The sequence below is a fragment of the Diaphorina citri genome, unplaced genomic scaffold (genome assembly GCF_000475195.1).
Source record: "Diaphorina citri unplaced genomic scaffold, Diaci psyllid genome assembly version 1.1 scaffold310, whole genome shotgun sequence".
In the NCBI taxonomy this organism is placed as follows: Eukaryota; Metazoa; Arthropoda; class Insecta; order Hemiptera; family Psyllidae; genus Diaphorina; species Diaphorina citri.
The window spans coordinates 31,374-50,136 of NW_007377745.1; the positions used below are offsets into that span (position 1 = coordinate 31,374).

At 38.7% G+C, this 18,763-nt stretch overlaps 4 protein-coding genes and 1 long non-coding RNA gene across 6 annotated transcripts in view; 3 read left to right on the plus strand and 2 right to left on the minus strand.

Annotated features, from left to right (window-relative positions):
• LOC103507390 overlaps positions 1–18,763 on the plus strand; it is a 29,869-nt gene that overhangs the window by 4,413 nt on the left and 6,693 nt on the right. For both annotated transcript variants that reach the window (XM_026822260.1, XM_026822261.1), the window contains exon 3: positions 18,203–18,407. In XM_026822260.1, the coding sequence (XP_026678061.1) occupies positions 18,203–18,407 (205 nt within the window). The remainder of the gene's footprint in view (positions 1–18,202; positions 18,408–18,763) is intronic.
• Positions 3,118–4,569, minus strand: LOC113466671 (putative zinc finger protein F56D1.1). Its single transcript, XM_026822262.1, has 3 exons — positions 3,965–4,569; positions 3,366–3,845; positions 3,118–3,276 (listed from the first exon to the last, which is right to left on the minus strand). The coding sequence occupies exons 1-3, from the start codon at positions 4,521–4,523 to the stop codon at positions 3,143–3,145; spliced, it is 1,173 nt and encodes a 390-aa protein (XP_026678063.1). The 5' UTR covers positions 4,524–4,569; the 3' UTR covers positions 3,118–3,142.
• Positions 7,112–15,969, plus strand: LOC108251830 (uncharacterized protein KIAA1143 homolog). The gene is made up of 4 exons (XM_017443299.2): positions 7,112–7,767; positions 9,180–9,300; positions 11,131–11,331; positions 15,925–15,969. Exons 1-3 carry the CDS (start codon positions 7,657–7,659, stop codon positions 11,322–11,324), a joined length of 426 nt encoding a protein of 141 aa, XP_017298788.1. The 5' UTR covers positions 7,112–7,656; the 3' UTR covers positions 11,325–11,331; positions 15,925–15,969.
• Positions 13,428–13,965, minus strand: LOC113466672. The gene is made up of 2 exons (XR_003391000.1): positions 13,720–13,965; positions 13,428–13,557 (listed from the first exon to the last, which is right to left on the minus strand). It is a non-coding gene; the product is annotated as an uncharacterized LOC113466672 (long non-coding RNA).
• The window catches only part of LOC103507386 (myb-like protein X), a 45,492-nt gene continuing 42,560 nt past the window's right edge, over positions 15,832–18,763 (plus strand). The window contains exon 1 of the mRNA XM_026822266.1: positions 15,832–15,965. The gene's annotated coding sequence lies outside the window, so the exon portion shown is untranslated. The remainder of the gene's footprint in view (positions 15,966–18,763) is intronic.

Sequence of the window (18,763 nt, forward strand, 5' to 3'; positions counted from 1 at the left end):
AAAAAAAAAAAAAAAAAAAAAAAAAAATGGGGAAGACGAAGTTTTAAAATCATAAAAACCAAGCTGTTTATTTTCATTCCCTCACAAGTACCCATGTAGTTTATTATTCATGAACCACCCGCATTTTCTGCTTTCCCTTTGATTTTATTTTTCACCCCACACCCCACCCAGTTTTTATTATTTATCAATATATTTTTACTTTCTGTTACCTGTTAAGTTTTACTTTCCGTTATCTCTTAAGTTTTACTTTCTGTTAACTTTTGTTTTCTCTTCACCTGACTGTAGTCCGTATTTCTCACGCTGTATATATTTTCTTTCTCCCCCCCCCCTCCACCATCCGTGTTCACCATCCCGCCTCGCAGATTCTCTCGCATACAACTGACCCCCTGTCTTTTGTATGTCACTGTCTCCAGTGAAGTCAGAGTCCAGGCGTCGGTCCTGTGCCTCCTGTCTAGGGAATAGTCAGCCAGGCGCGGGCTCAGACACGGCCAGCATAGAGGCCTACGACCTGGCCAGTCCCTGTTGTAGTCCCACTTGTGTTCCGCCCCTGCTCAGGGTCAGATCCAGGTCCCATCATCATAGTAGTCGGCACAAGCACAAGTCCTCCAAACATCACGCCTCACACCAGCAGCAAGGTATATCTTCGTGCCTGAAATCCTCACTACTACTTAGTTACTTTCCTTGTCCGTCCAGCATATCTCGTATAATGGAACAACTTGTTCAAAGCTGACAGTCTAAATAAAGCACTAGTTATATGTACTTCTCTCTCAAATCTTGTCCATCCAGAAAAGAGCGGTCCGGATGGCCGTGTCATTAGCATGCAAAAGGTCTAGCTCTGTGCATGGTTTCTCTAAGAGGGGACAGACAAGCAAATATAGCATATCAAGGGGATTTGTATTCGTATTCGAACAGCTTCTTATGCCTTTTGTTCTAGTCTCCTTTTCGTTCTTCGCATGTTCCTATCATAATAATAATATGCTTGATTCATTTATCTAATACCTACTAACAGTACTAACCTATTGGTTGTTGACTGGGTTAGCTTATGAGGCCTGTCAGGTTGTCAGTACGTCTGTCTTTCTGCCTGTCTTTTCGTAACAATTCAATACGTAGTACGTACCTATATTAGGTATGTGTTTTGTCTGCCGCTCATACTCAGACCACCTTCTGTCAGACGCAAAGTCCATTCAATATTTTTTCTTCCCCCTTCCTATAAAGGAGTTTTAACACTCCGAACAGTACCTAGGTCATTAGCGCTTCCTTATGCTTTCTGAGGGCCAAAGTACACATTCTACTCCCTTTTCCTTATTTAGGGCCAAAATAGGATTGCTATAAGAAATTTCTCCAAATGGAAAAATAGTCACATTGTTTCCAGTTCAAAATACGAGTAAGATACTTTCGTATACGAAATTCCTTGTTTTCCAGTGAGATATTTCCCTTATAAAAATATCCTACTATGCAACTTGGCCCTTGCTCTCTGTATCCTTATTTAATCTCGGATTTATCTTCTTATTCTCTTCTCCTTCTTCTTTCTTGGAGAGCGTCCAAAAAATGGCAAACAAAAATGAGGTCAGCAAAGAAAAAGTCATACTTTGAATATGAATAGTTGAATAGTATTGTACTCCGGAAATGCAGATGATCTTCGTCTCTCTACCACTCTTCTTTATCTTTCTCTCTCTCTCCCTTTCTTTTCATCTCTCCTTCCCTTCTTCTCTTTTTCCTTTGGTCCATTTTGTAACCAGATTTTATTTTTTGGTTTCAAATTCACAAACGCTGGCCTTTGCGTTCTTTTGTCAATGGGTTTCGAAATCCGATCTAGAGTGAACGTTTACAAATTTCAAGCTTCAAGTTTTTATTTTTGAGCAAAATTGAAGTACTCTTGATTACATCCTGATTTGTGTGTACTTTTTTTACTGTTTTTCTACGGATTTTTTTCTAAATTTGGGACTAGGATTTCTAAATTTGGTTTCCCTTTGGCAAACTTTTACGAGTAGTTAAATGTTATTAAAATTGGTTTCCCATTGGTGTTTCTATTCTAAAATTCTGTTGAAATTTTGGCCTTTTTTTAGTGCAATTCTCGAAATCGAGTTTTCTTTCCAGTTATTACTTAGTCAACTTCTATAATCTTTTATAAAGATATCAAAGGTGTTAATATTAATCAATTTTCATTGAAATTTGACCATAAACAGAATTTTATTTCAATTTATTTAATTAAAAAATGAGATAGTATCATCTCTGATTCTTCTATTGGGTAGATAAAGAGATGTCCAGTGAGATTTATACTGATTTAAAGTAATAACAAAGACCATGGTAACAAGTTTGGTGAAGCCAAATTTTAGTTAGTCTTTTTGAGAATTTGCATTATTATTATCTATCTGAATTTGAAATGTCAATCTTATTATGTTTTTGTACCTTTCCTGTGAAAAATATACCAAAGTCATTTGTAATGTAAAAAATAGAACCCATTGTGTTTTTATTGCTGCACTTAAAGTGCACCTTTCTTTTGTTTATAGCATTCAGAAACAAATAATATAGATAGATACGTACTTATTTTACATATATGTATTATGATTTCCAACCAAAAAATTTAAGCTTGAACCTGTGAAATTTGAAGTAGGAAACTATCTACAACAGGAATACCTAGAGGTATTATGATTTCCAACCAAAAAATTTAAGCTTGAACCTGTGAAATTTGAAGTAGGAAACTATCTACAACAGGAATACCTAGAGTAAAAATATAACTGTAAATCGATCTTGTATTTGATACAAAATGTTGTAAAAAGTAAATTAATATTAAGAGATTCTAAAGCTACCTTTGAATATATACCTAATAATACTGTAGGTAAGTATTCTACGAAATTCGTAAACATTAACATAAATTATAAGAAAACATTGTACATTGTTCCAAATTGGTACATAATTACTAAAACATATAAAAATAATCAAATGATTACAGAAGTAAACAAAAGTGCAACATAAGTATAACTACTAGCTAGGTTATTTCTGTAGAAAAATCAAGTGAAAATAGGAATAAACAGTATTTAAACAATAACAGTAATAAAAAAAGACCAATCAATTCTTGTTCATTGAATAACCAGTAAGTAAATTCGTAATTATTTCTTGGAAGAATTTGTTATCATTACACTCAAAAAGATTTGGCATTTTGTCCTTTTAAACATTTAGGAGTATGGTGGAACCAACAATGTCTCACCAAATAACTATTTCTGTAGAACTTGGCTTGACACTCCCCACACCTGTACTGGGCACGCAACTGAATACCTCTATGAGATTTGTGAAGGTGATTAAGCAGTTTCTGTAGAACTTGGCTTGACACTCCCCACACCTGTACTGGGCACGCAACTGAATACCTCTATGAGATTTGTGAAGGTGATTAAGCAAGTTTGCATTGGTCTCATAACTTTCTGAACAAAGACCACACTTGAATTGGTATCCAGTAAGCTTGGAAATGTCCTTCTCTTTCTTGAAGTCAATATCATGCTTTAGATAAGATTTTTGGTTTTTATTTTTTGGACTGTCTTTTTGAAGAGGGCTAGATGTAATAAACAAAGTAGGTAACTTTTCCTTCTTGGGAGACTTTGGGGATGGTGATTTCATCTCTTTATTATTTTTTGATTTGAAAAGTTTTTTGAACTTGGATGAGAATGAATTTTCTTCTGGAAACTTTAGTTTAAGCTCACTGAAACTATTTTCTTTGTTTTCCTCAGGTGAGTCTGGTATATCAAATTTAAGCTTTCTCCTCACAGAATTGGAAAGTTGTATTTGGCGTGTCATGTCATTAAAGTCACCATCTAATGAAAAATCAGCTCTGCATGGTGAATTCGTTGGAGATTTGAGGATAGATTTCATTTTTGTGGTATTGGGGCTGTCACAGTGCATATTTTCAAATTTTTTGCCGAGCCCAGGAGTCAATACTTTAGGTTCTGATTCCAAAGTGAATTCGTTGGAGATTTGAGGATAGATCTCATTTTTGTGGTATTGGGGCTGTCACAGTGCATATTTTCAAATTTTTTGCCGAGCCCAGGAGTCAATACTTTAGGTTCTGATTCCAACTGTCTGGTTAAATCTTCACAGCTCATAAATGTTTTTGGATATTTTGTCTCAACACACTTTTGGAACTCAGTGAAATGTTTCTTTTCCATGTGGATCATAATAAGCTTATGGTGTTTTCGGAGAACTCTGTGAGGACAGAAGTTGCATTGTAGATACTCCTCTGCTGTTCCTGTAGAAAACACCCCAATCAAACTGTCCTCATGTTTCCTAAAAATGTGTCTTGGTAGAAGCTCTTTCAAATAGAACTTTGCATGGCAAAACGGACAAGCAAAAAAAGGTGTGATTTTGGAATGTGTAACTTCTTGCAACTCCTTAGGATGACTTGACTTGATATGATCTTTAAGAACAAATTCATAATTGAATTCAAAAGGACAGAATGGGCAATACACTCGACTCACACTGTTACAAACTTCTGAAACATATTGTGCAGCACTACTAATAGCTGATGCATTCATTCCAATTGAAATGTCACCTGATGGCAGAAGTACATTATCATACTGAGAAACAAAATCAAAACTTCAAAAGCTCTCCCGAAAGAGACAATAGATAGGTTCATAAGTAAGTTATTTATAACATATCTACCACATTGATTTTCTAAGGACTAAAATTATAACTAGAACAAACAAAAAAAAAATCAGCCTTGTAAATATTATGAATAATAAGAAATACCTCTAGAGAACAAAATACCATGATAATAAATTAAATAGAACAAATCAGCCTTGTAAATATTATGAATAATAAGAAATACCTCTAGAGAACAAAATACCATGATAATAAATTAAATAGAACAAAGAATTGCACCACAAAACTGAGGTTCAAGAAGTTTTCAAGTTTTTTATACTTTCAAAAAGGGCTTTTATACATTGTTGACCCTTGATGGTCTGAAAATAATCATTTTAATACCCTTGAGGCCTTGGACCTTGCTGGTTGTGCCTAGCACTTCCAAAGCAGGCACACTATCCTCCATACCAACTAGACTGGCTTATCTTGAACTTTAGCAAAGAATGCTTTTATATGGCTCATTAGATCAAAATGGGCAGCCTAGTGGGTAGTGCCAGCCTATTTTGCTTGGTGGGTAGAGCCAACCTAGTTAGCTTGGAGGGTAGTGCACTAGCCTCCTAATGCTAAGTCAAGAGTTTGATTCCCACTTGTCCTCCTTTTCTCTTCAATTTGAGGATAGTAAGACCCTCTGTAAAAGACATCAAAGATAATAATGCAATCTTACTTTGGTGTCAACTGTAGGTCCTTCCACAAAACCAGCTGAAATATTTGATACCAACATTTATTATCATGAAAATCGTTACCTATGTCTTGGGTTACTTGGGTATTTATTAAGTAGGTATGTGCTTGGGTATTTCGAAATATGTATTCAAATTTTGATGTCTCTTTAGTTTGAGTTGTCAAAGAGCTGTTAAAGATCTGTAGGTAATATTTGGCATTACCTACTTACGTATCTCTTTCTTATTTTGCCATCTCACTGATTTCTACTTTCCTTCTCCCTCCTTATTTCTCTTATCTCCTCTATCTTTATTCCCCTCACACTCTTTCTGACTCTCCCTCCGTATTTCTTCTCTATTTATCTCTCTCCCTTCTCTTACCTCTTTTATCTTTTTTTCTCTTTCCTTCTTCTCCAAAAATTTCAGCTCTCTGTCCCTCCCTTTTAGTCCCCCCCTCCCAAACTCTACCATAATAGCTCCCATCCCTTCTCTTCCCCCTTTCTTTCTCTCTCGCACAGCTTTTATATCGATCCCTCTTCATCTCCTCCCTCTCCTTCTTTCCTCTCCCTCCCTCTATTTATTTCCCTCTCCTCTTAATCTCTACCCGCCTCCCTTTCCATCTCTTTTTATTTTCCTCCCCTCCTTTCATCTCTCTCACTTCACCTCCCCCCTCCTCTATTCCTCTTTAGACCCTATCTCCCTCTCGCACGCCCGTTTTTTCCCTCTCTTTCTGTTTAGAACTCTCTTCTTCTCTTTTTAGCAACTCAACCTCCCTCCTCCTCTATCTCTCTCTCTCTCACCATATTATTTTCTCTTTCTGTATAATCTCCCCGTCTTCTCCATCTTTACAGACTATCCCCTATCTTCCTATCTAGTAGACGTTAACAAACAAGACTACAAATAAAAGGACAGAGTTGATATATTTTGACCACAACTATAGCCATCATCAGAACAGCCTCTGATGATGGCCATAGTAGTGGTCGAAATATATCAACTCGTCTGTCCTTTTATCTGTAGGCTTGTTTGTTAACGTCTTCTAGATAGGGGATAGTCTGTAATCCACACCAGTCAAGTGAAGACCATGTCCAGAAATATGTATGTTCTTACAGGTGTCTTACATACCCACTGAATTTCCTCTGGATGCTAGTTACTTACCGCTTACCGGAGTGTTTAGTACATTCAACAAGAAACACAAATTCAGCATCCCAATTTCATTATATTAATTAATGAGTTAATTATTTTAAATTTCACCTTCTGCTTTTGATTTGATAACTTTTTTTTTCTTTTTGCTTTTTGTAGCTTTTGCTGGAGTCTGGAGTTTTTGGCCGTTGCTCGTTTTTTGAAAACTGCCAAGTGCCAAAACAAACAAGAGTGCCATCTTGACAAAAAAAAGATAACCAAAAGAAAATTGTCCCGATAAAAATATTATTTTTATTAATTTAATTTAATTTTTGAATTTATGTATCTAGATCACCTATAAAAAACAATTGATACTAATTAAAATTTAAAAATCAGGCCTAGCCACTAGCCAGCCTAGGCGTTTTCAGTTTTTACTAGTGAGTTAGTGACATATTCAATTATTCATATTCTTTTGTTGGTCACTTGTAAAAAAATTGTGACGTCACAAAGAGAAATCCGGTTACATGACGTCACGAGTTATGTTTATTTTTTCCCCATCTTTTTCGTCTTTCGTCAGTTTCAGTTATCTTTTGAAGTTCGTTTGTCGGTGTTCTGTTTTCTGATGACTGTTCTTACGGGTTCCTTTAGGGAAAGAGTGTAGATCTCGGTGGTGGCCGTATCATTTCTTACGGGTTCCTTTTGAATTCACTTTCGTTCCGTTTTCTTCTTCTCGCAGTTTGAAGTTCTTCGTTCTCGGTTCTCGGAACTTTACTCCTCCGTTTATCTTTCTTCTTTTTCGTTCATTTGTTTTAAGTTTTATTTTTTCGGTCGCGGTAAGTCGCAAATTCGTGTGTCCGTTCGTTCTGATTAAATAGGTCCTAAAATTGGTGAATTTTCTTTTATCAATGATAAAAATTTAATTATTTTTTTTTACCTACCTTATCTGATAATTATCTATTTCTGATTATATTATTCAAACTTGAAAATTTTTATACTTATACAAAAAAAAATCTACCCCAAACCTACCAAAACTTTCCACTTTCCAGTGAGTGTTTCATACCTATGTATATGATCTAATGTGGATTTTGAACTTTATAAAATTAGGATTGTACTAAATTCAGATACTTTCCTATTTATCTTGTGCAACAAAAATTAAATGCCGTGTGTACCACCTACCTATTATTGTGCCACTTTGATAAGAACGGAAGCTTAAGGGAACTACAAGGGAAGATTAACATGTTGTCTCTGTGTAATGTCGAGAAAGAAGCATAACATTTCTTACATCAAACCTGACGAGCCAGCATTCCTGAGGAGATTGAAAGAAGAAGCTGGTTTTGTGGAAGGACCTACAGTTGACACCAAAGTAAGATTGCATTATTATCTTTGATGTCTTTTACAGAGGGTCTTACTATCCTCAAATTGAAGAGAAAAGGAGGACAAGTGGGAATCAAACTCTTGACTTAGCATTAGGAGGCTAGTGCACTACCCTCCAAGCTAACTAGGTTGGCTCTACCCACCAAGCAAAATAGGCTGGCACTACCCACTAGGCTGCCCATTTTGATCTAATGAGCCATATAAAAGCATTCTTTGCTAAAGTTCAAGATAAGCCAGTCTAGTTAGTATGGAGGATAGTGTGCCTGCTTTGGAAGTGCTAGGCACAACCAGCAAGGTCCAAGGCCTCAAGGGTATTAAAATGATTATTTTCAGACCATCAAGGGTCAACAATGTATAAAAGCCCTTTTTGAAAGTATAAAAAACTTGAAAACTTCTTGAACCTCAGTTTTGTGGTGCAATTCTTTATAGGCCCCATATCCATCTCATTTGTGCAACAGTTGGGTGTGTAGGTGGAGGTATTACACTATCATATTGACAGGAAGGTACCTACTTCCTTGTTTACCTTTTTCAATACTCTGTCATTTAATTGGTACTTAGTATAATTTCACCTCATTCCCTGAAAAGAAAAAAGAAATAGGATAAGGAAAGTAAAAATCAGCCCATTGGTGTGACAGCATGCTTTAGGAAACAGGCTTAATAAGGTCATTTACTTTCTTGTTTACCTTTTTCAATACTCTGTCATTTAATTGGTACTTAGTATAATTTCACCTCATTCCCCAAAAAGAAAAAAGAAATAGGATAAGGAAAGTAAAAATCAGCCCATTGGTGTGACAGCATGCTTTAGGAAACAGGCTTAATAAGGTCATTTCCGTCAGATAACCATAGTAAATTGAATGCACCAGTTTTGTTCCTGAAAGCAGGTTTTCACTGCACATTATGCAAATATTTTAATACCAAAATGAGAGGCTGACAACCTCTGATCTACTAATCTTTCAAAGAAGATGTCATCTAAGTCAAGGATAAAGGGAAGCAGGGACACTTCTTGAATCATTAAGTAGGTAGATTTAAGTATTTAAACTTTAAACAAATTGAGAGCAAGGTAAAGGAAGAGGAAAAGGCTGACATAAGGGGAGGAGGAGGAAGTTAAAGAGAGTGACTGAGAAGGGAATATTTCTGTCTCCTTCCCTTCCTCTCTTTTGCCTCTCTCCTCTCTCTCTCTCTCTCTCTCTCTCTCTCTCTCTCCTTCGTTCCCTCCCTCCTATAAAGTGTAAAGTTCTTTTATGAACAGTATCCAGGAGTCTCATTACACTAGGTATTATTCTAATTACACCTCTTTGAATATCACTGTGTCTCTTGTTTGATCATTTCTTAGTTCGTTTCTTCATACTGCCCAGCCAATAGGGCTGCGCAGTCCCTTTACATCTTGTCTGTCTGTTTCAGCGTCAAGATCTTCCTGTCAGTGACGAGGAAGACGATTTGGACTGGGGGACTGTAGTGGTTCTCAAACCAGGAGATCTCACTGAGGACCAAGCCAGGGAAGAAAAACGGAAACAAGAAGAAGGTGAGAACAGTAGGTGTCTTTTTTCCTTTTGGGAAATTGACCACTGCTCCCATTCAGTATCTATTGGAGCAGTGGTCAGTTTACCCAAAAAGAAAATACACCTAGTCCCTTGTATACCTAATTACCAGGGGCGTTTCCCCTAACTTTCATGTGATCTAGGGACCTCAGTTGTGCTGTATATTTAGCATACCTACCTCAGCAGTGTAGTGGTTAGCACCCGGAGTAATTCCTTTGTAGTCCCAAAGATTAAAAAAAAGAAAAGCACAGGATCTGGAGGTTGGTGGTTCGAGCCCTATTTATGTCATAAATATAAGAGAGAGAGAGGGAGAGAGAGAGAGGGAGGGAGAGAGAGAGAGGGAGGGAGAGAGAGAGAGAGAGAGAGAGAGAGAGAGAGAGAGAGAGAGAGAGAGAGAGAGAGAGGGAGAGAGAGAGAGGGAGGGAGAGAGAGAGAGAGAGAGAGGGAGAGAGAGAGAGAGAGAGAGAGAGAGAAAAAGAGAGGAACTTTACTCTCCACCAGTGCATTATGGATTATGGCATAACAATAGAGGTAAGTATAGGTCTGTCGGAAGTGTAGGAACCTATTTTCTTTTGAGATCATTCTATTCCATCTGTTGTTTATGTGACTACACCCAGTAGCTATCTGTACTTAGAGCTCAAAATAGTCAGAGTCCACTCTACTGTCTGTCCATGACCTGGTTTTCATTCCATGAGTTAGAGACCAAAGACTTATGCGGCCACTGTTTATATAAAAGAGCTGAGAAGGGGGGGAACATAGATCAATTTTAACAAGACTACCCGAAGTGCGAAATATTCGTTCCCTTGTTTCCCAAGCAGGGACTTCTGGGACTTTTAATTGGACTTCTTAATTTTCCATGTAAATGACTTTTTGTCTGAAAATTCTCCAGCCCTGGGAATTGCGTTGACCTCACCCATAAAAGGACGCCAAAGGTCTGTAAAACCTAAGGTCCAAAACCTAACCTAATGACGAAAATTTTGCCCCAAATTTTACGATCGATATACAGCGGAAGAAAAAAAAAACGTGCCTACGATCCGAGAAACGATTTAAAAAGCAGACCTTACTTGGTGCGGTGAATAAAGTCTCTGCCTCGGGATCGGGGCAAATGATAAACCCAAGGTTATACCCTACTGAAAACCAGTCAAGTGTCCGGGTACTGGGTTGCCCCATGTTGAGGTACCTTGGATAGGAGAGAGAGAGGCCACGACTGGTAACTAGTAGGTACCCGAGACTACCATGGTTGGTAGTTCGGTACCGCGTTGTTTAGGTAGGAACACCGTACCGCCGCCATGTTGGAATTTCATGCAACAACTCTTGCTTGTGAAGGAGTGAGAGCCGGATACTTGGGTTGGGAAACACTCTGCCACCTAGTGGCGTACCTAAAGGTAGAAACACACTATCGTCACGTCACATCACGCTACCTCACGTGACGTGATAGTAGTGTGGCTGTCCTGAACGAAATTACCTACAATATTATGGGAAAATTTTGAACTACTTTCTGACTCCCCATGAACTCGCGTGCCGTGACGTGATGATAGTGTGTCTTGGACTGGGTCTGCGCCTTTAAAGGCCGTTTTTCTGGAACTGACTGACTGTTTAAGTGGCTGAAGCTAAAATGATTTTCCTCCCTTGAGTTTTTTTTTACAGCCTCATATCTCTTGTTAAATTGTTTTTTAATCTTCGATCGTACTCAGAGGTTAACGAACCCTTTAACATGTCCTTATAGATATAAACCCGGCTATAAGTCTATAGATCGGTTAACCCAAGTAATCACGCATGCGTTTAACCCACAAATCCCCCGTTGTTTTTTGCAGAGGAAAAATCAGCCCCAGCCGATTTAAGCCAGAAGGTTGTGTTCAAAGCCCCCAAACGGTCGAACCCGGAATCCGCAGACTCTGAGTCCAAAGGCAAGCCGGTTGCATCCGCGAAGAAAACGAAAACCATTGACAACAAAAAGAAACACCTGTTGTCCTTCGATCAAGACGAGGAAGAAGAAGACGAAGGATAAACGGAATTTATTGAGAATCGACGTCGATCGACTATTTGGACACACCTTTAAAGAAAGATGTCGTTTTCTCCCACATAAATGGCAACACTGTAAGTCGTTAGTCGTCTCAACTTGCGGATACATCAGGGTAGGGACTGCAAACTGAAGGAGGGGGTAATTTGTCTAAAGATAGATAATTTTGGTGAGGAAAGGAAATGAGAATGACGGAGGAAGTATTGAAGAGAGACATTGAGGGGAGAAGAGGAAGATGTAAGAAAGAGGGGGGGAGAAGGTATGAGCCGCCATGTTGGATTTTACCCCCTTTGTTTCTGTCTGTTTCACCAAGTAACTGGAGATATTCTACAATGGAAAAAACAGCTTGGATGTAAGCTATGAAGCTTGATGTAGAGACAGTGTGGGTGACAATGTCAAAGGGTTGGACTCGTAATCTGTGGAGCTACGGTTCGAGGCCTATGGATGACATTGAAGTTTAGCAGCGCTGTAGTGAGTAGTGAGGTGATCATTTGTAAACAAAGAGACTGTATAAGATGACGTGAAATTGGAAACTAACATTGCGTGATTGGCTATTTCCCTATGGCGTAAGTACCTGGTTCAGTAGCAATAGCAACCGACATTCAAAGAAAACTTCAATTTCATTGGCCTTTGGACAAAATTTGTGTCCACGTCAAAATTACATGATCTTATCAAAAATGGTTGGCGCACATAATCTGTTCGACCTTGGTGGGGGGAAGGTCTTGAGGCTAATGACCCCTTGGCAGTCGCCACACAGTTATCTGATGCTTCAGCGAGCCCACTAGTACTTTCCTACAAGAAGTTACTGGCGTAAGTACCTGGTTCAGTAGCAACCGACATTCAAAGAAAACTTCAATTTCATTGGCCTTTGGACAAAATTTGTGTCCATGTCAAAATTACATGATCTTATCAAAAATGGTTGGCGCACATAATCTGTTCGACCTTGGTGGGGGGGGGTCTTGAGGCTAATGACCCCTTGGCAGTCGCCACACAGTTATCTGATGCTTCAGCGAGCCCACTAGTACTTTCCTACAAGAAGTTACCACGTTGCCAGTTATACAGGTACTAGCGATGGCTGAGAACCAATGGCCTTAATCCTTCTACTTTCCTTTCTTACACTACCATACCAGAGACTGTAGAGAAGTATCTGATGTTTTCTCAACTGAGATTAGACATGCATTCTGTGCACTGTACGCCTCCTGCAAGCTGCCTCCAAATATGGATTTGAAGGGTTTCCAAATACCATTTTTCCTTCAACATTCACAGGGCTGTGGCTTCTTAAGGGTGGCTAGAAAAGTACACCTTGTACGGTCAATAAAAATCGCATCAAATCGGTAGTGTACTGTGAAACCCACTTTTTTTTATCCAGTAAAAGCCCTAAGAATCAAATTACAACAAAATAATAGGTATAATAGAAAGTAATAAAATTATCGCACCTATTAAATTATTAAGTAGTACCTATACCTACTTACCTACAAAGAAAGAATCGTACTTAGATAAGAGAACCGTGTAATAAATAAGAGATCACGGAGTCGTATTTTGATCGTAATCACCTCTATCTGCCATAAATGCTATCCTCCCATTTCTCTCTCTCTCTCTCTTTTAACTTCTCTCCCTCCCCTTTCAACATTCCCCTATTATTTCTCTCCTTTTTTCCTCCTCAATACCTCCCAAGCTCAACAAGAATTGAGAAAGACTAGTGAAAGAATACAACCGGTTATTTATTAGAATCAATCACAAAAATGACAATTAAAATCAAAACTAATAACAAAGAGGACTTGGCCTATCCCATAAATAATATTTGGCAGAGTTTTGAATAAAGTACCATCTGAAAAAGCATTTATAAACTGTACCTACTCCTACTAAAAGATTTTAATTCGAAAAACAAACTTTAGGGCATTCTTTAAAACTGCTGGGTATAGAGGGATTTTTCGGTCCTATTCGAAGAAGATAAACAAGCATAAGGAAGTACAAATCTTACCTCTATCAGTTCGGCCAAAGATCAATCCGGAATTTCGTTTGATTCCGTTTATTGTTAATCTTCCCTTGTAGTTCCCTTAAGCTTCCGTTCTTATCAAAGTGGCACAATAATAGGTAGGTACACACGGCATTTAATTTTTGTTACACAAGATAAATAGGAAAGTATCTGAATTTAGTACAATCCTAATTTTATAAAGTTCAAAATCCACATTAGATCATATACATAGGTATGAAACACTCACTGGAAAGTGGAAAGTTTTGGTAGGTTTGGGGTAGATTTTTTTTTGTATAAGTATAAAAATTTTCAAGCTTGAATAATATAATCAGAAATAGATAATTATCAGATAAGGTAGGTAAAAAAAAAAAATAATTGAATTTTTATCATTGATAAAAGAAAATTCACCAATTTTAGGACCTATTTAATCAGAACGAACGGACACACGAATTTGCGACTTACCGCGACCGAAAAAATAAAACTTAAAACAAATGAACGAAAAAGAAGAAAGATAAACGGAGGAGTAAAGTTCCGAGAACCGAGAACGAAGAACGAAGAACTTCAAACTGCGAGAAGAAGAAAACGGAACGAAAGTGAATTCAAAAGGAACCCGTAAGAACAGTCATCAGAAAACAGAACACCGACAAACGAACTTCAAAAGATAACTGAAACTGACGAAAGACGAAAAAGATGGGGAAAAAATAAACATAACTCGTGACGTCATGTAACCGGATTTCTCTTTGTGACGTCACAATTTTTTTACAAGTGACCAACAAAAGAATATGAATAATTGAATATGTCACTATTCACTAACTCACTAAGTCACTAGTAAAAACTGAAAACGCCTAGGCTGGCTAGTGGCTAGGCCTGATTTTTAAATTTTAATTAGTATCAATTGTTTTTAATAGGTCAGGGCATTCTTTAAAACTGCTGGGTATAGAGGGACTTTTCGGTCCTATTCGGAGAAGATAAACAAGCATAAGGAAGTACAAATCTTACCTCTATCAGTTCGGCCAAAGATCAATCCGGAATTTCGTTTGATTCCGTTTATCCTTCGTCTTCTTCTTCCTCGTCTTGATCGAAGGACAACAGGTGTTTCTTTTTGTTGTCAATGGTTTTCGTTTTCTTCGCGGGTGCAACCGGCTTGCCTTTGGACTCAGAGTCTGCGGATTCCGGGTTCGACCGTTTGGGGGCTTTGAACACAACTTTCTGGCTCAAATCGGCTGGGGCTGATTTTTCCTCTGCAAAAAACAACGGGGGATTTGTGGGTTAAACGCATGCGTGATTACTTGGGTTAACCGATCGAGACTTATGCGGCCACTGTTTATATAAAAGAGCTGAGAATGGGGGGAACATAGGTCAATTTTAACAAGACTACCCGAAGTGCGAAATATTCGTTCCCTTGTTTCCCAAGCAGGGACTTCTAGGACTTTTAATTGGACTTCTTAATTTTCCATGTACTTAAATGACTTTTTTTCTGAAAATTCTCCAGCCCTGGGAATTGCGTTGACCTCACCCATAAAAGGACGCCAAAGGTCTGTAAAACCTAAGGTCCAAAACCTAACGACGAAAATTTTGCCCCAAACTTTACGATCGATATACAGCGGAAGAAAAAAAAAACGTGCCTACGATCCGAGAAACGATTTAAAAAGCAGACCTTACTTGGTGCGGTGAATAAAGTCTCTGCCTCGGGATCGGGGCAAATGATAAACCCAAGGTTATACCCTACTGAAAACCAGTCAAGTGTCCGGGTACTGGGTTGCCCCATGTTGAGGTACCTTGGATAGGAGAGAGAGAGGCCACGACTGGTAACTAGTAGGTACCCGAGACTACCATGGTTGGTAGTTCGGTACCGCGTTGTTTAGGTAGGAACACCGTACCGACGCCATGTTGGAATTTCATGCAACAACTCTTGCTTGTGAAGGAGTGAGAGCCGGATACTTGGGTTGGGAAACACTCTGCCACCTAGTGGCGTACCTAAAGGTAGAAACACACTATCGTCACGTCACATCACGCTACCTCACGTGACGTGATAGTAGTGTGGCTGTCCTGAACGAAATTACCTACAATATTATGGGAAAATTTTGAACTACTTTCTGACTCCCCATGAACTCGCGTGCCGTGACGTGATGATAGTGTGTCTTGGACTGGGTCTGCGCCTTTAAAGGCCGTTTTTCTGGAACTGACTGACTGTTTAAGTGGCTGAAGCTAAAATGATTTTCCTCCCTTGAGTTTTTTTTTACAGCCTCATATCTCTTGTTAAATTGTTTTTTAATCTTCGATCGTGCTCAGAGGTTAACGAACCCTTTAACATGTCCTTATAGATATAAACCCGGCTATAAGTCTTTAGATCGGTTAACCCAAGTAATCACGCATGCGTTTAACCCACAAATCCCCCGTTGTTTTTTGCAGAGGAAAAATCAGCCCCAGCCGATTTGAGCCAGAAAGTTGTGTTCAAAGCCCCCAAACGGTCGAACCCGGAATCCGCAGACTCTGAGTCCAAAGGCAAGCCGGTTGCACCCGCGAAGAAAACGAAAACCATTGACAACAAAAAGAAACACCTGTTGTCGTTCGATCAAGACGAGGAAGAAGAAGACGAAGGATAAACGGAATCAAACGAAATTCCGGATTGATCTTTGGCCGAACTGATAGAGGTAAGATTTGTACTTCCTTATGCTTGTTTATCTTCTCCGAATAGGACCGAAAAGTCCCTCTATACCCAGCAGTTTTAAAGAATGCCCTGAAGTTTGTTTTTCGAATTAAAATCTTTTAGTAGGAGTAGGTACAGTTTATAAATGCTTTTTCAGATGGTACTTTATTCAAAACTCTGCCAAATATTATTTATGGGATAGGCCAAGTCCTCTTTGTTATTAGTTTTGATTTTAATTGTCATTTTTGTGATTGATTCTAATAAATAACCGGTTGTATTCTTTCACTACTCTTTCTCAATTCTTGTTGAGCTTGGGAGGTATTGAGGAGGAAAAAAGGAGAGAAATGATAGGGGAATGTCGAAAGGGGAGGGAGAGAAGTTAAAAGAGAGAGAGAGAGAGAAATGGGAGGATAGCATTTATGGCAGATTGAGCGAGAGGGGGAAAGAGAGAGGGAGATCGATAAAAAGGTTGTGTGCCAGAGGAAAGGAATGGGGTAGGGTGAAAGAAAGAGAGAGAAAATGAGGGAAAGGGGGAAGAAAAAGAGAGATGGAGAAGACGGGGAGCTTATACAGAAAGAGAAAATAATATGGTGAGAGAGAGAGAGAGAGATATAGAGGAGGAGGGAGGTTGAGTTGCTAAAAAGAGAAGAGAGTTCTAAACAGAAAGAGAGGGAAAAAAGGGGCGTGCGAGAGGGAGATAGGGTGTAAAGAGGGATAGAGGAGGGGGGAGGTGAAGTGAGAGAGATTGAAAGGAGGGGAGGAAAATAAAAAGAGATGGAAAGGGAGGCGGGTAGAGATTAAGAGGAGAGGGAAATAAATAGAGGGAGGGAGAGGAAAGAAGGAGAGGGAGGAGATAGAGAGGGATCGATATAAAAGCTGTGCGAGAGAGAAAGAAAGGGGGGGGAAGGGATGGGAGCTATTATGGTGGAGTTTAGGGGGGGGACTAAAAGGGAGGGACAGAGAGCTGAAATTTTTGGAGAAGAAGGAAAGAGAAAAAAAGATAAAAGAGGTAAGAGAAGGGAGCTTCGAGGAAAGTAGTAATACAATCCAAGCCAAAGTGTACCAATAAATACATTGAAATTGAAATCTCTATAAAAAGTTTCAAGGTCATAGAGAAAGAATTAGACGCCAAACATTATTTACTGCATAACCTAATCATCTTGAAAATACTCGTACAACATCACAGAGGTGATTACGATCAAAATACGACTCCGTGATCTCTTATTTATTACACGGTTCTCTTATCTAAGTACGATTCTTTCTTTGTAGGTACTACTTAATAATTTAATAGGTGCGATAATTTTATACCTATTATCTTGTTATAGTTTGATTCATAGGGCTTTTACTGAGTAAAAAAGAGTGGGTTTCACAATACACTACCGATTTGATCCGATTTTTATTGACCGTACAAGGTGTACTTTTCTAGCCACCCTTAAGAAGCTCGGCCCTGTGAATGTTGAAGGAAAAATGGTATTTGGAAACCCTTCAAATCCATCCATATTTGGAGGCAGCTTGCAGGAGCAAAGTGCACAGAATCCATGTCTAATCTCAGTTGAGAAAACATCAGATACCTCTCTACAGTCTCTGGTATGGTAGTGTAAGAAAGGAAAGTAGAAGGATTAAGGGGGAAGCAGGGACACTTCTTGAATCATTAAGTAGGTAGATTTAAGTATTTAAACTTTAAACAAATTGAGAGCAAGTTAAAGGAAGAATGCCACTTTAATCAAAACAGAACAAACCGTTCTAGAGTCATGGTGAGATAAACATACAGTCAAACTAAAGTACTAAAGGAAAAATCGTCCTTGTATTTTTTCCGCACATGGAGTGAAAATCTCTTCCCGGAATTCTACCTACATACACCTCACCTGTTGAAACTTTGTTAAGAAAAAGAAAAATTCCACCTCAATTAAAACCACGCAAGCGATAATATTCGTTTCACAATCCATCTATCACTTCTTATCAACTCCTTATCACTACTTCTTATCGTTATCACTGGTTCTTATCACAGGTGGAGTTAAAACCAACCTCAGTGGTGTGGTGGTTAGCACGGTGGACTTCGGATCGGGAGGTTGGTGGTTCGAGTCCAAGTCAAGTCATAGAATTTAACATAGTGTATTGAGCGGGGAAACGAGATTTGGGACGGGCATTTATGCTTAACACCATTAAAATTCCTTGTTATCGTTATCACTGGTTCTTATCGTTATCACTGGTTCTTATCGTTATCACTGGTTCTTATTACAGGTGGAGCTACACATGCGATACATCCAGCTACAGAGGATACTGCAGAGTAAAATGGCGGAGCTCGAACGTCTGTGTGTGAAGGAGAAGGAGTTGGTACACGGGAAGTGGAAGACTCATTCGCTGCCGGCCAGGAAGAAAAGCAGCAATAGCAGTTGTAATCAGGCCAAACTTGATGATCTCAACGGTAGTCTAGGACTGGAAAATGGTAAGAAGAGGACCAAGGATGTGTAAATGGGTAATTTAATAAGAGGGAAATGATAAATGAAGGACAGGCAAAGACTGGAAACAGGTTTAAATCCCAGGAGTTACATATTATGTAGAAAAATAATTAATAACAAATATTATAGAGGTCGTAAAGGTCAATATTGTATTGGAGCTTTTGAGACACTTAAAAATAGGTCAACACTCCAAGATAATCTGCAATTATTAGTTCAATTAATTCGTGTCTTACTATTTTCTGGCTGGGGGACGTTAAACAGGGAGTACCTACCTATACCAGCCTGAATTTCCCTTGCTAAAGAAATGCTAAGGTTGAGTGCGAAGGGCATCCATTTGTAAAAT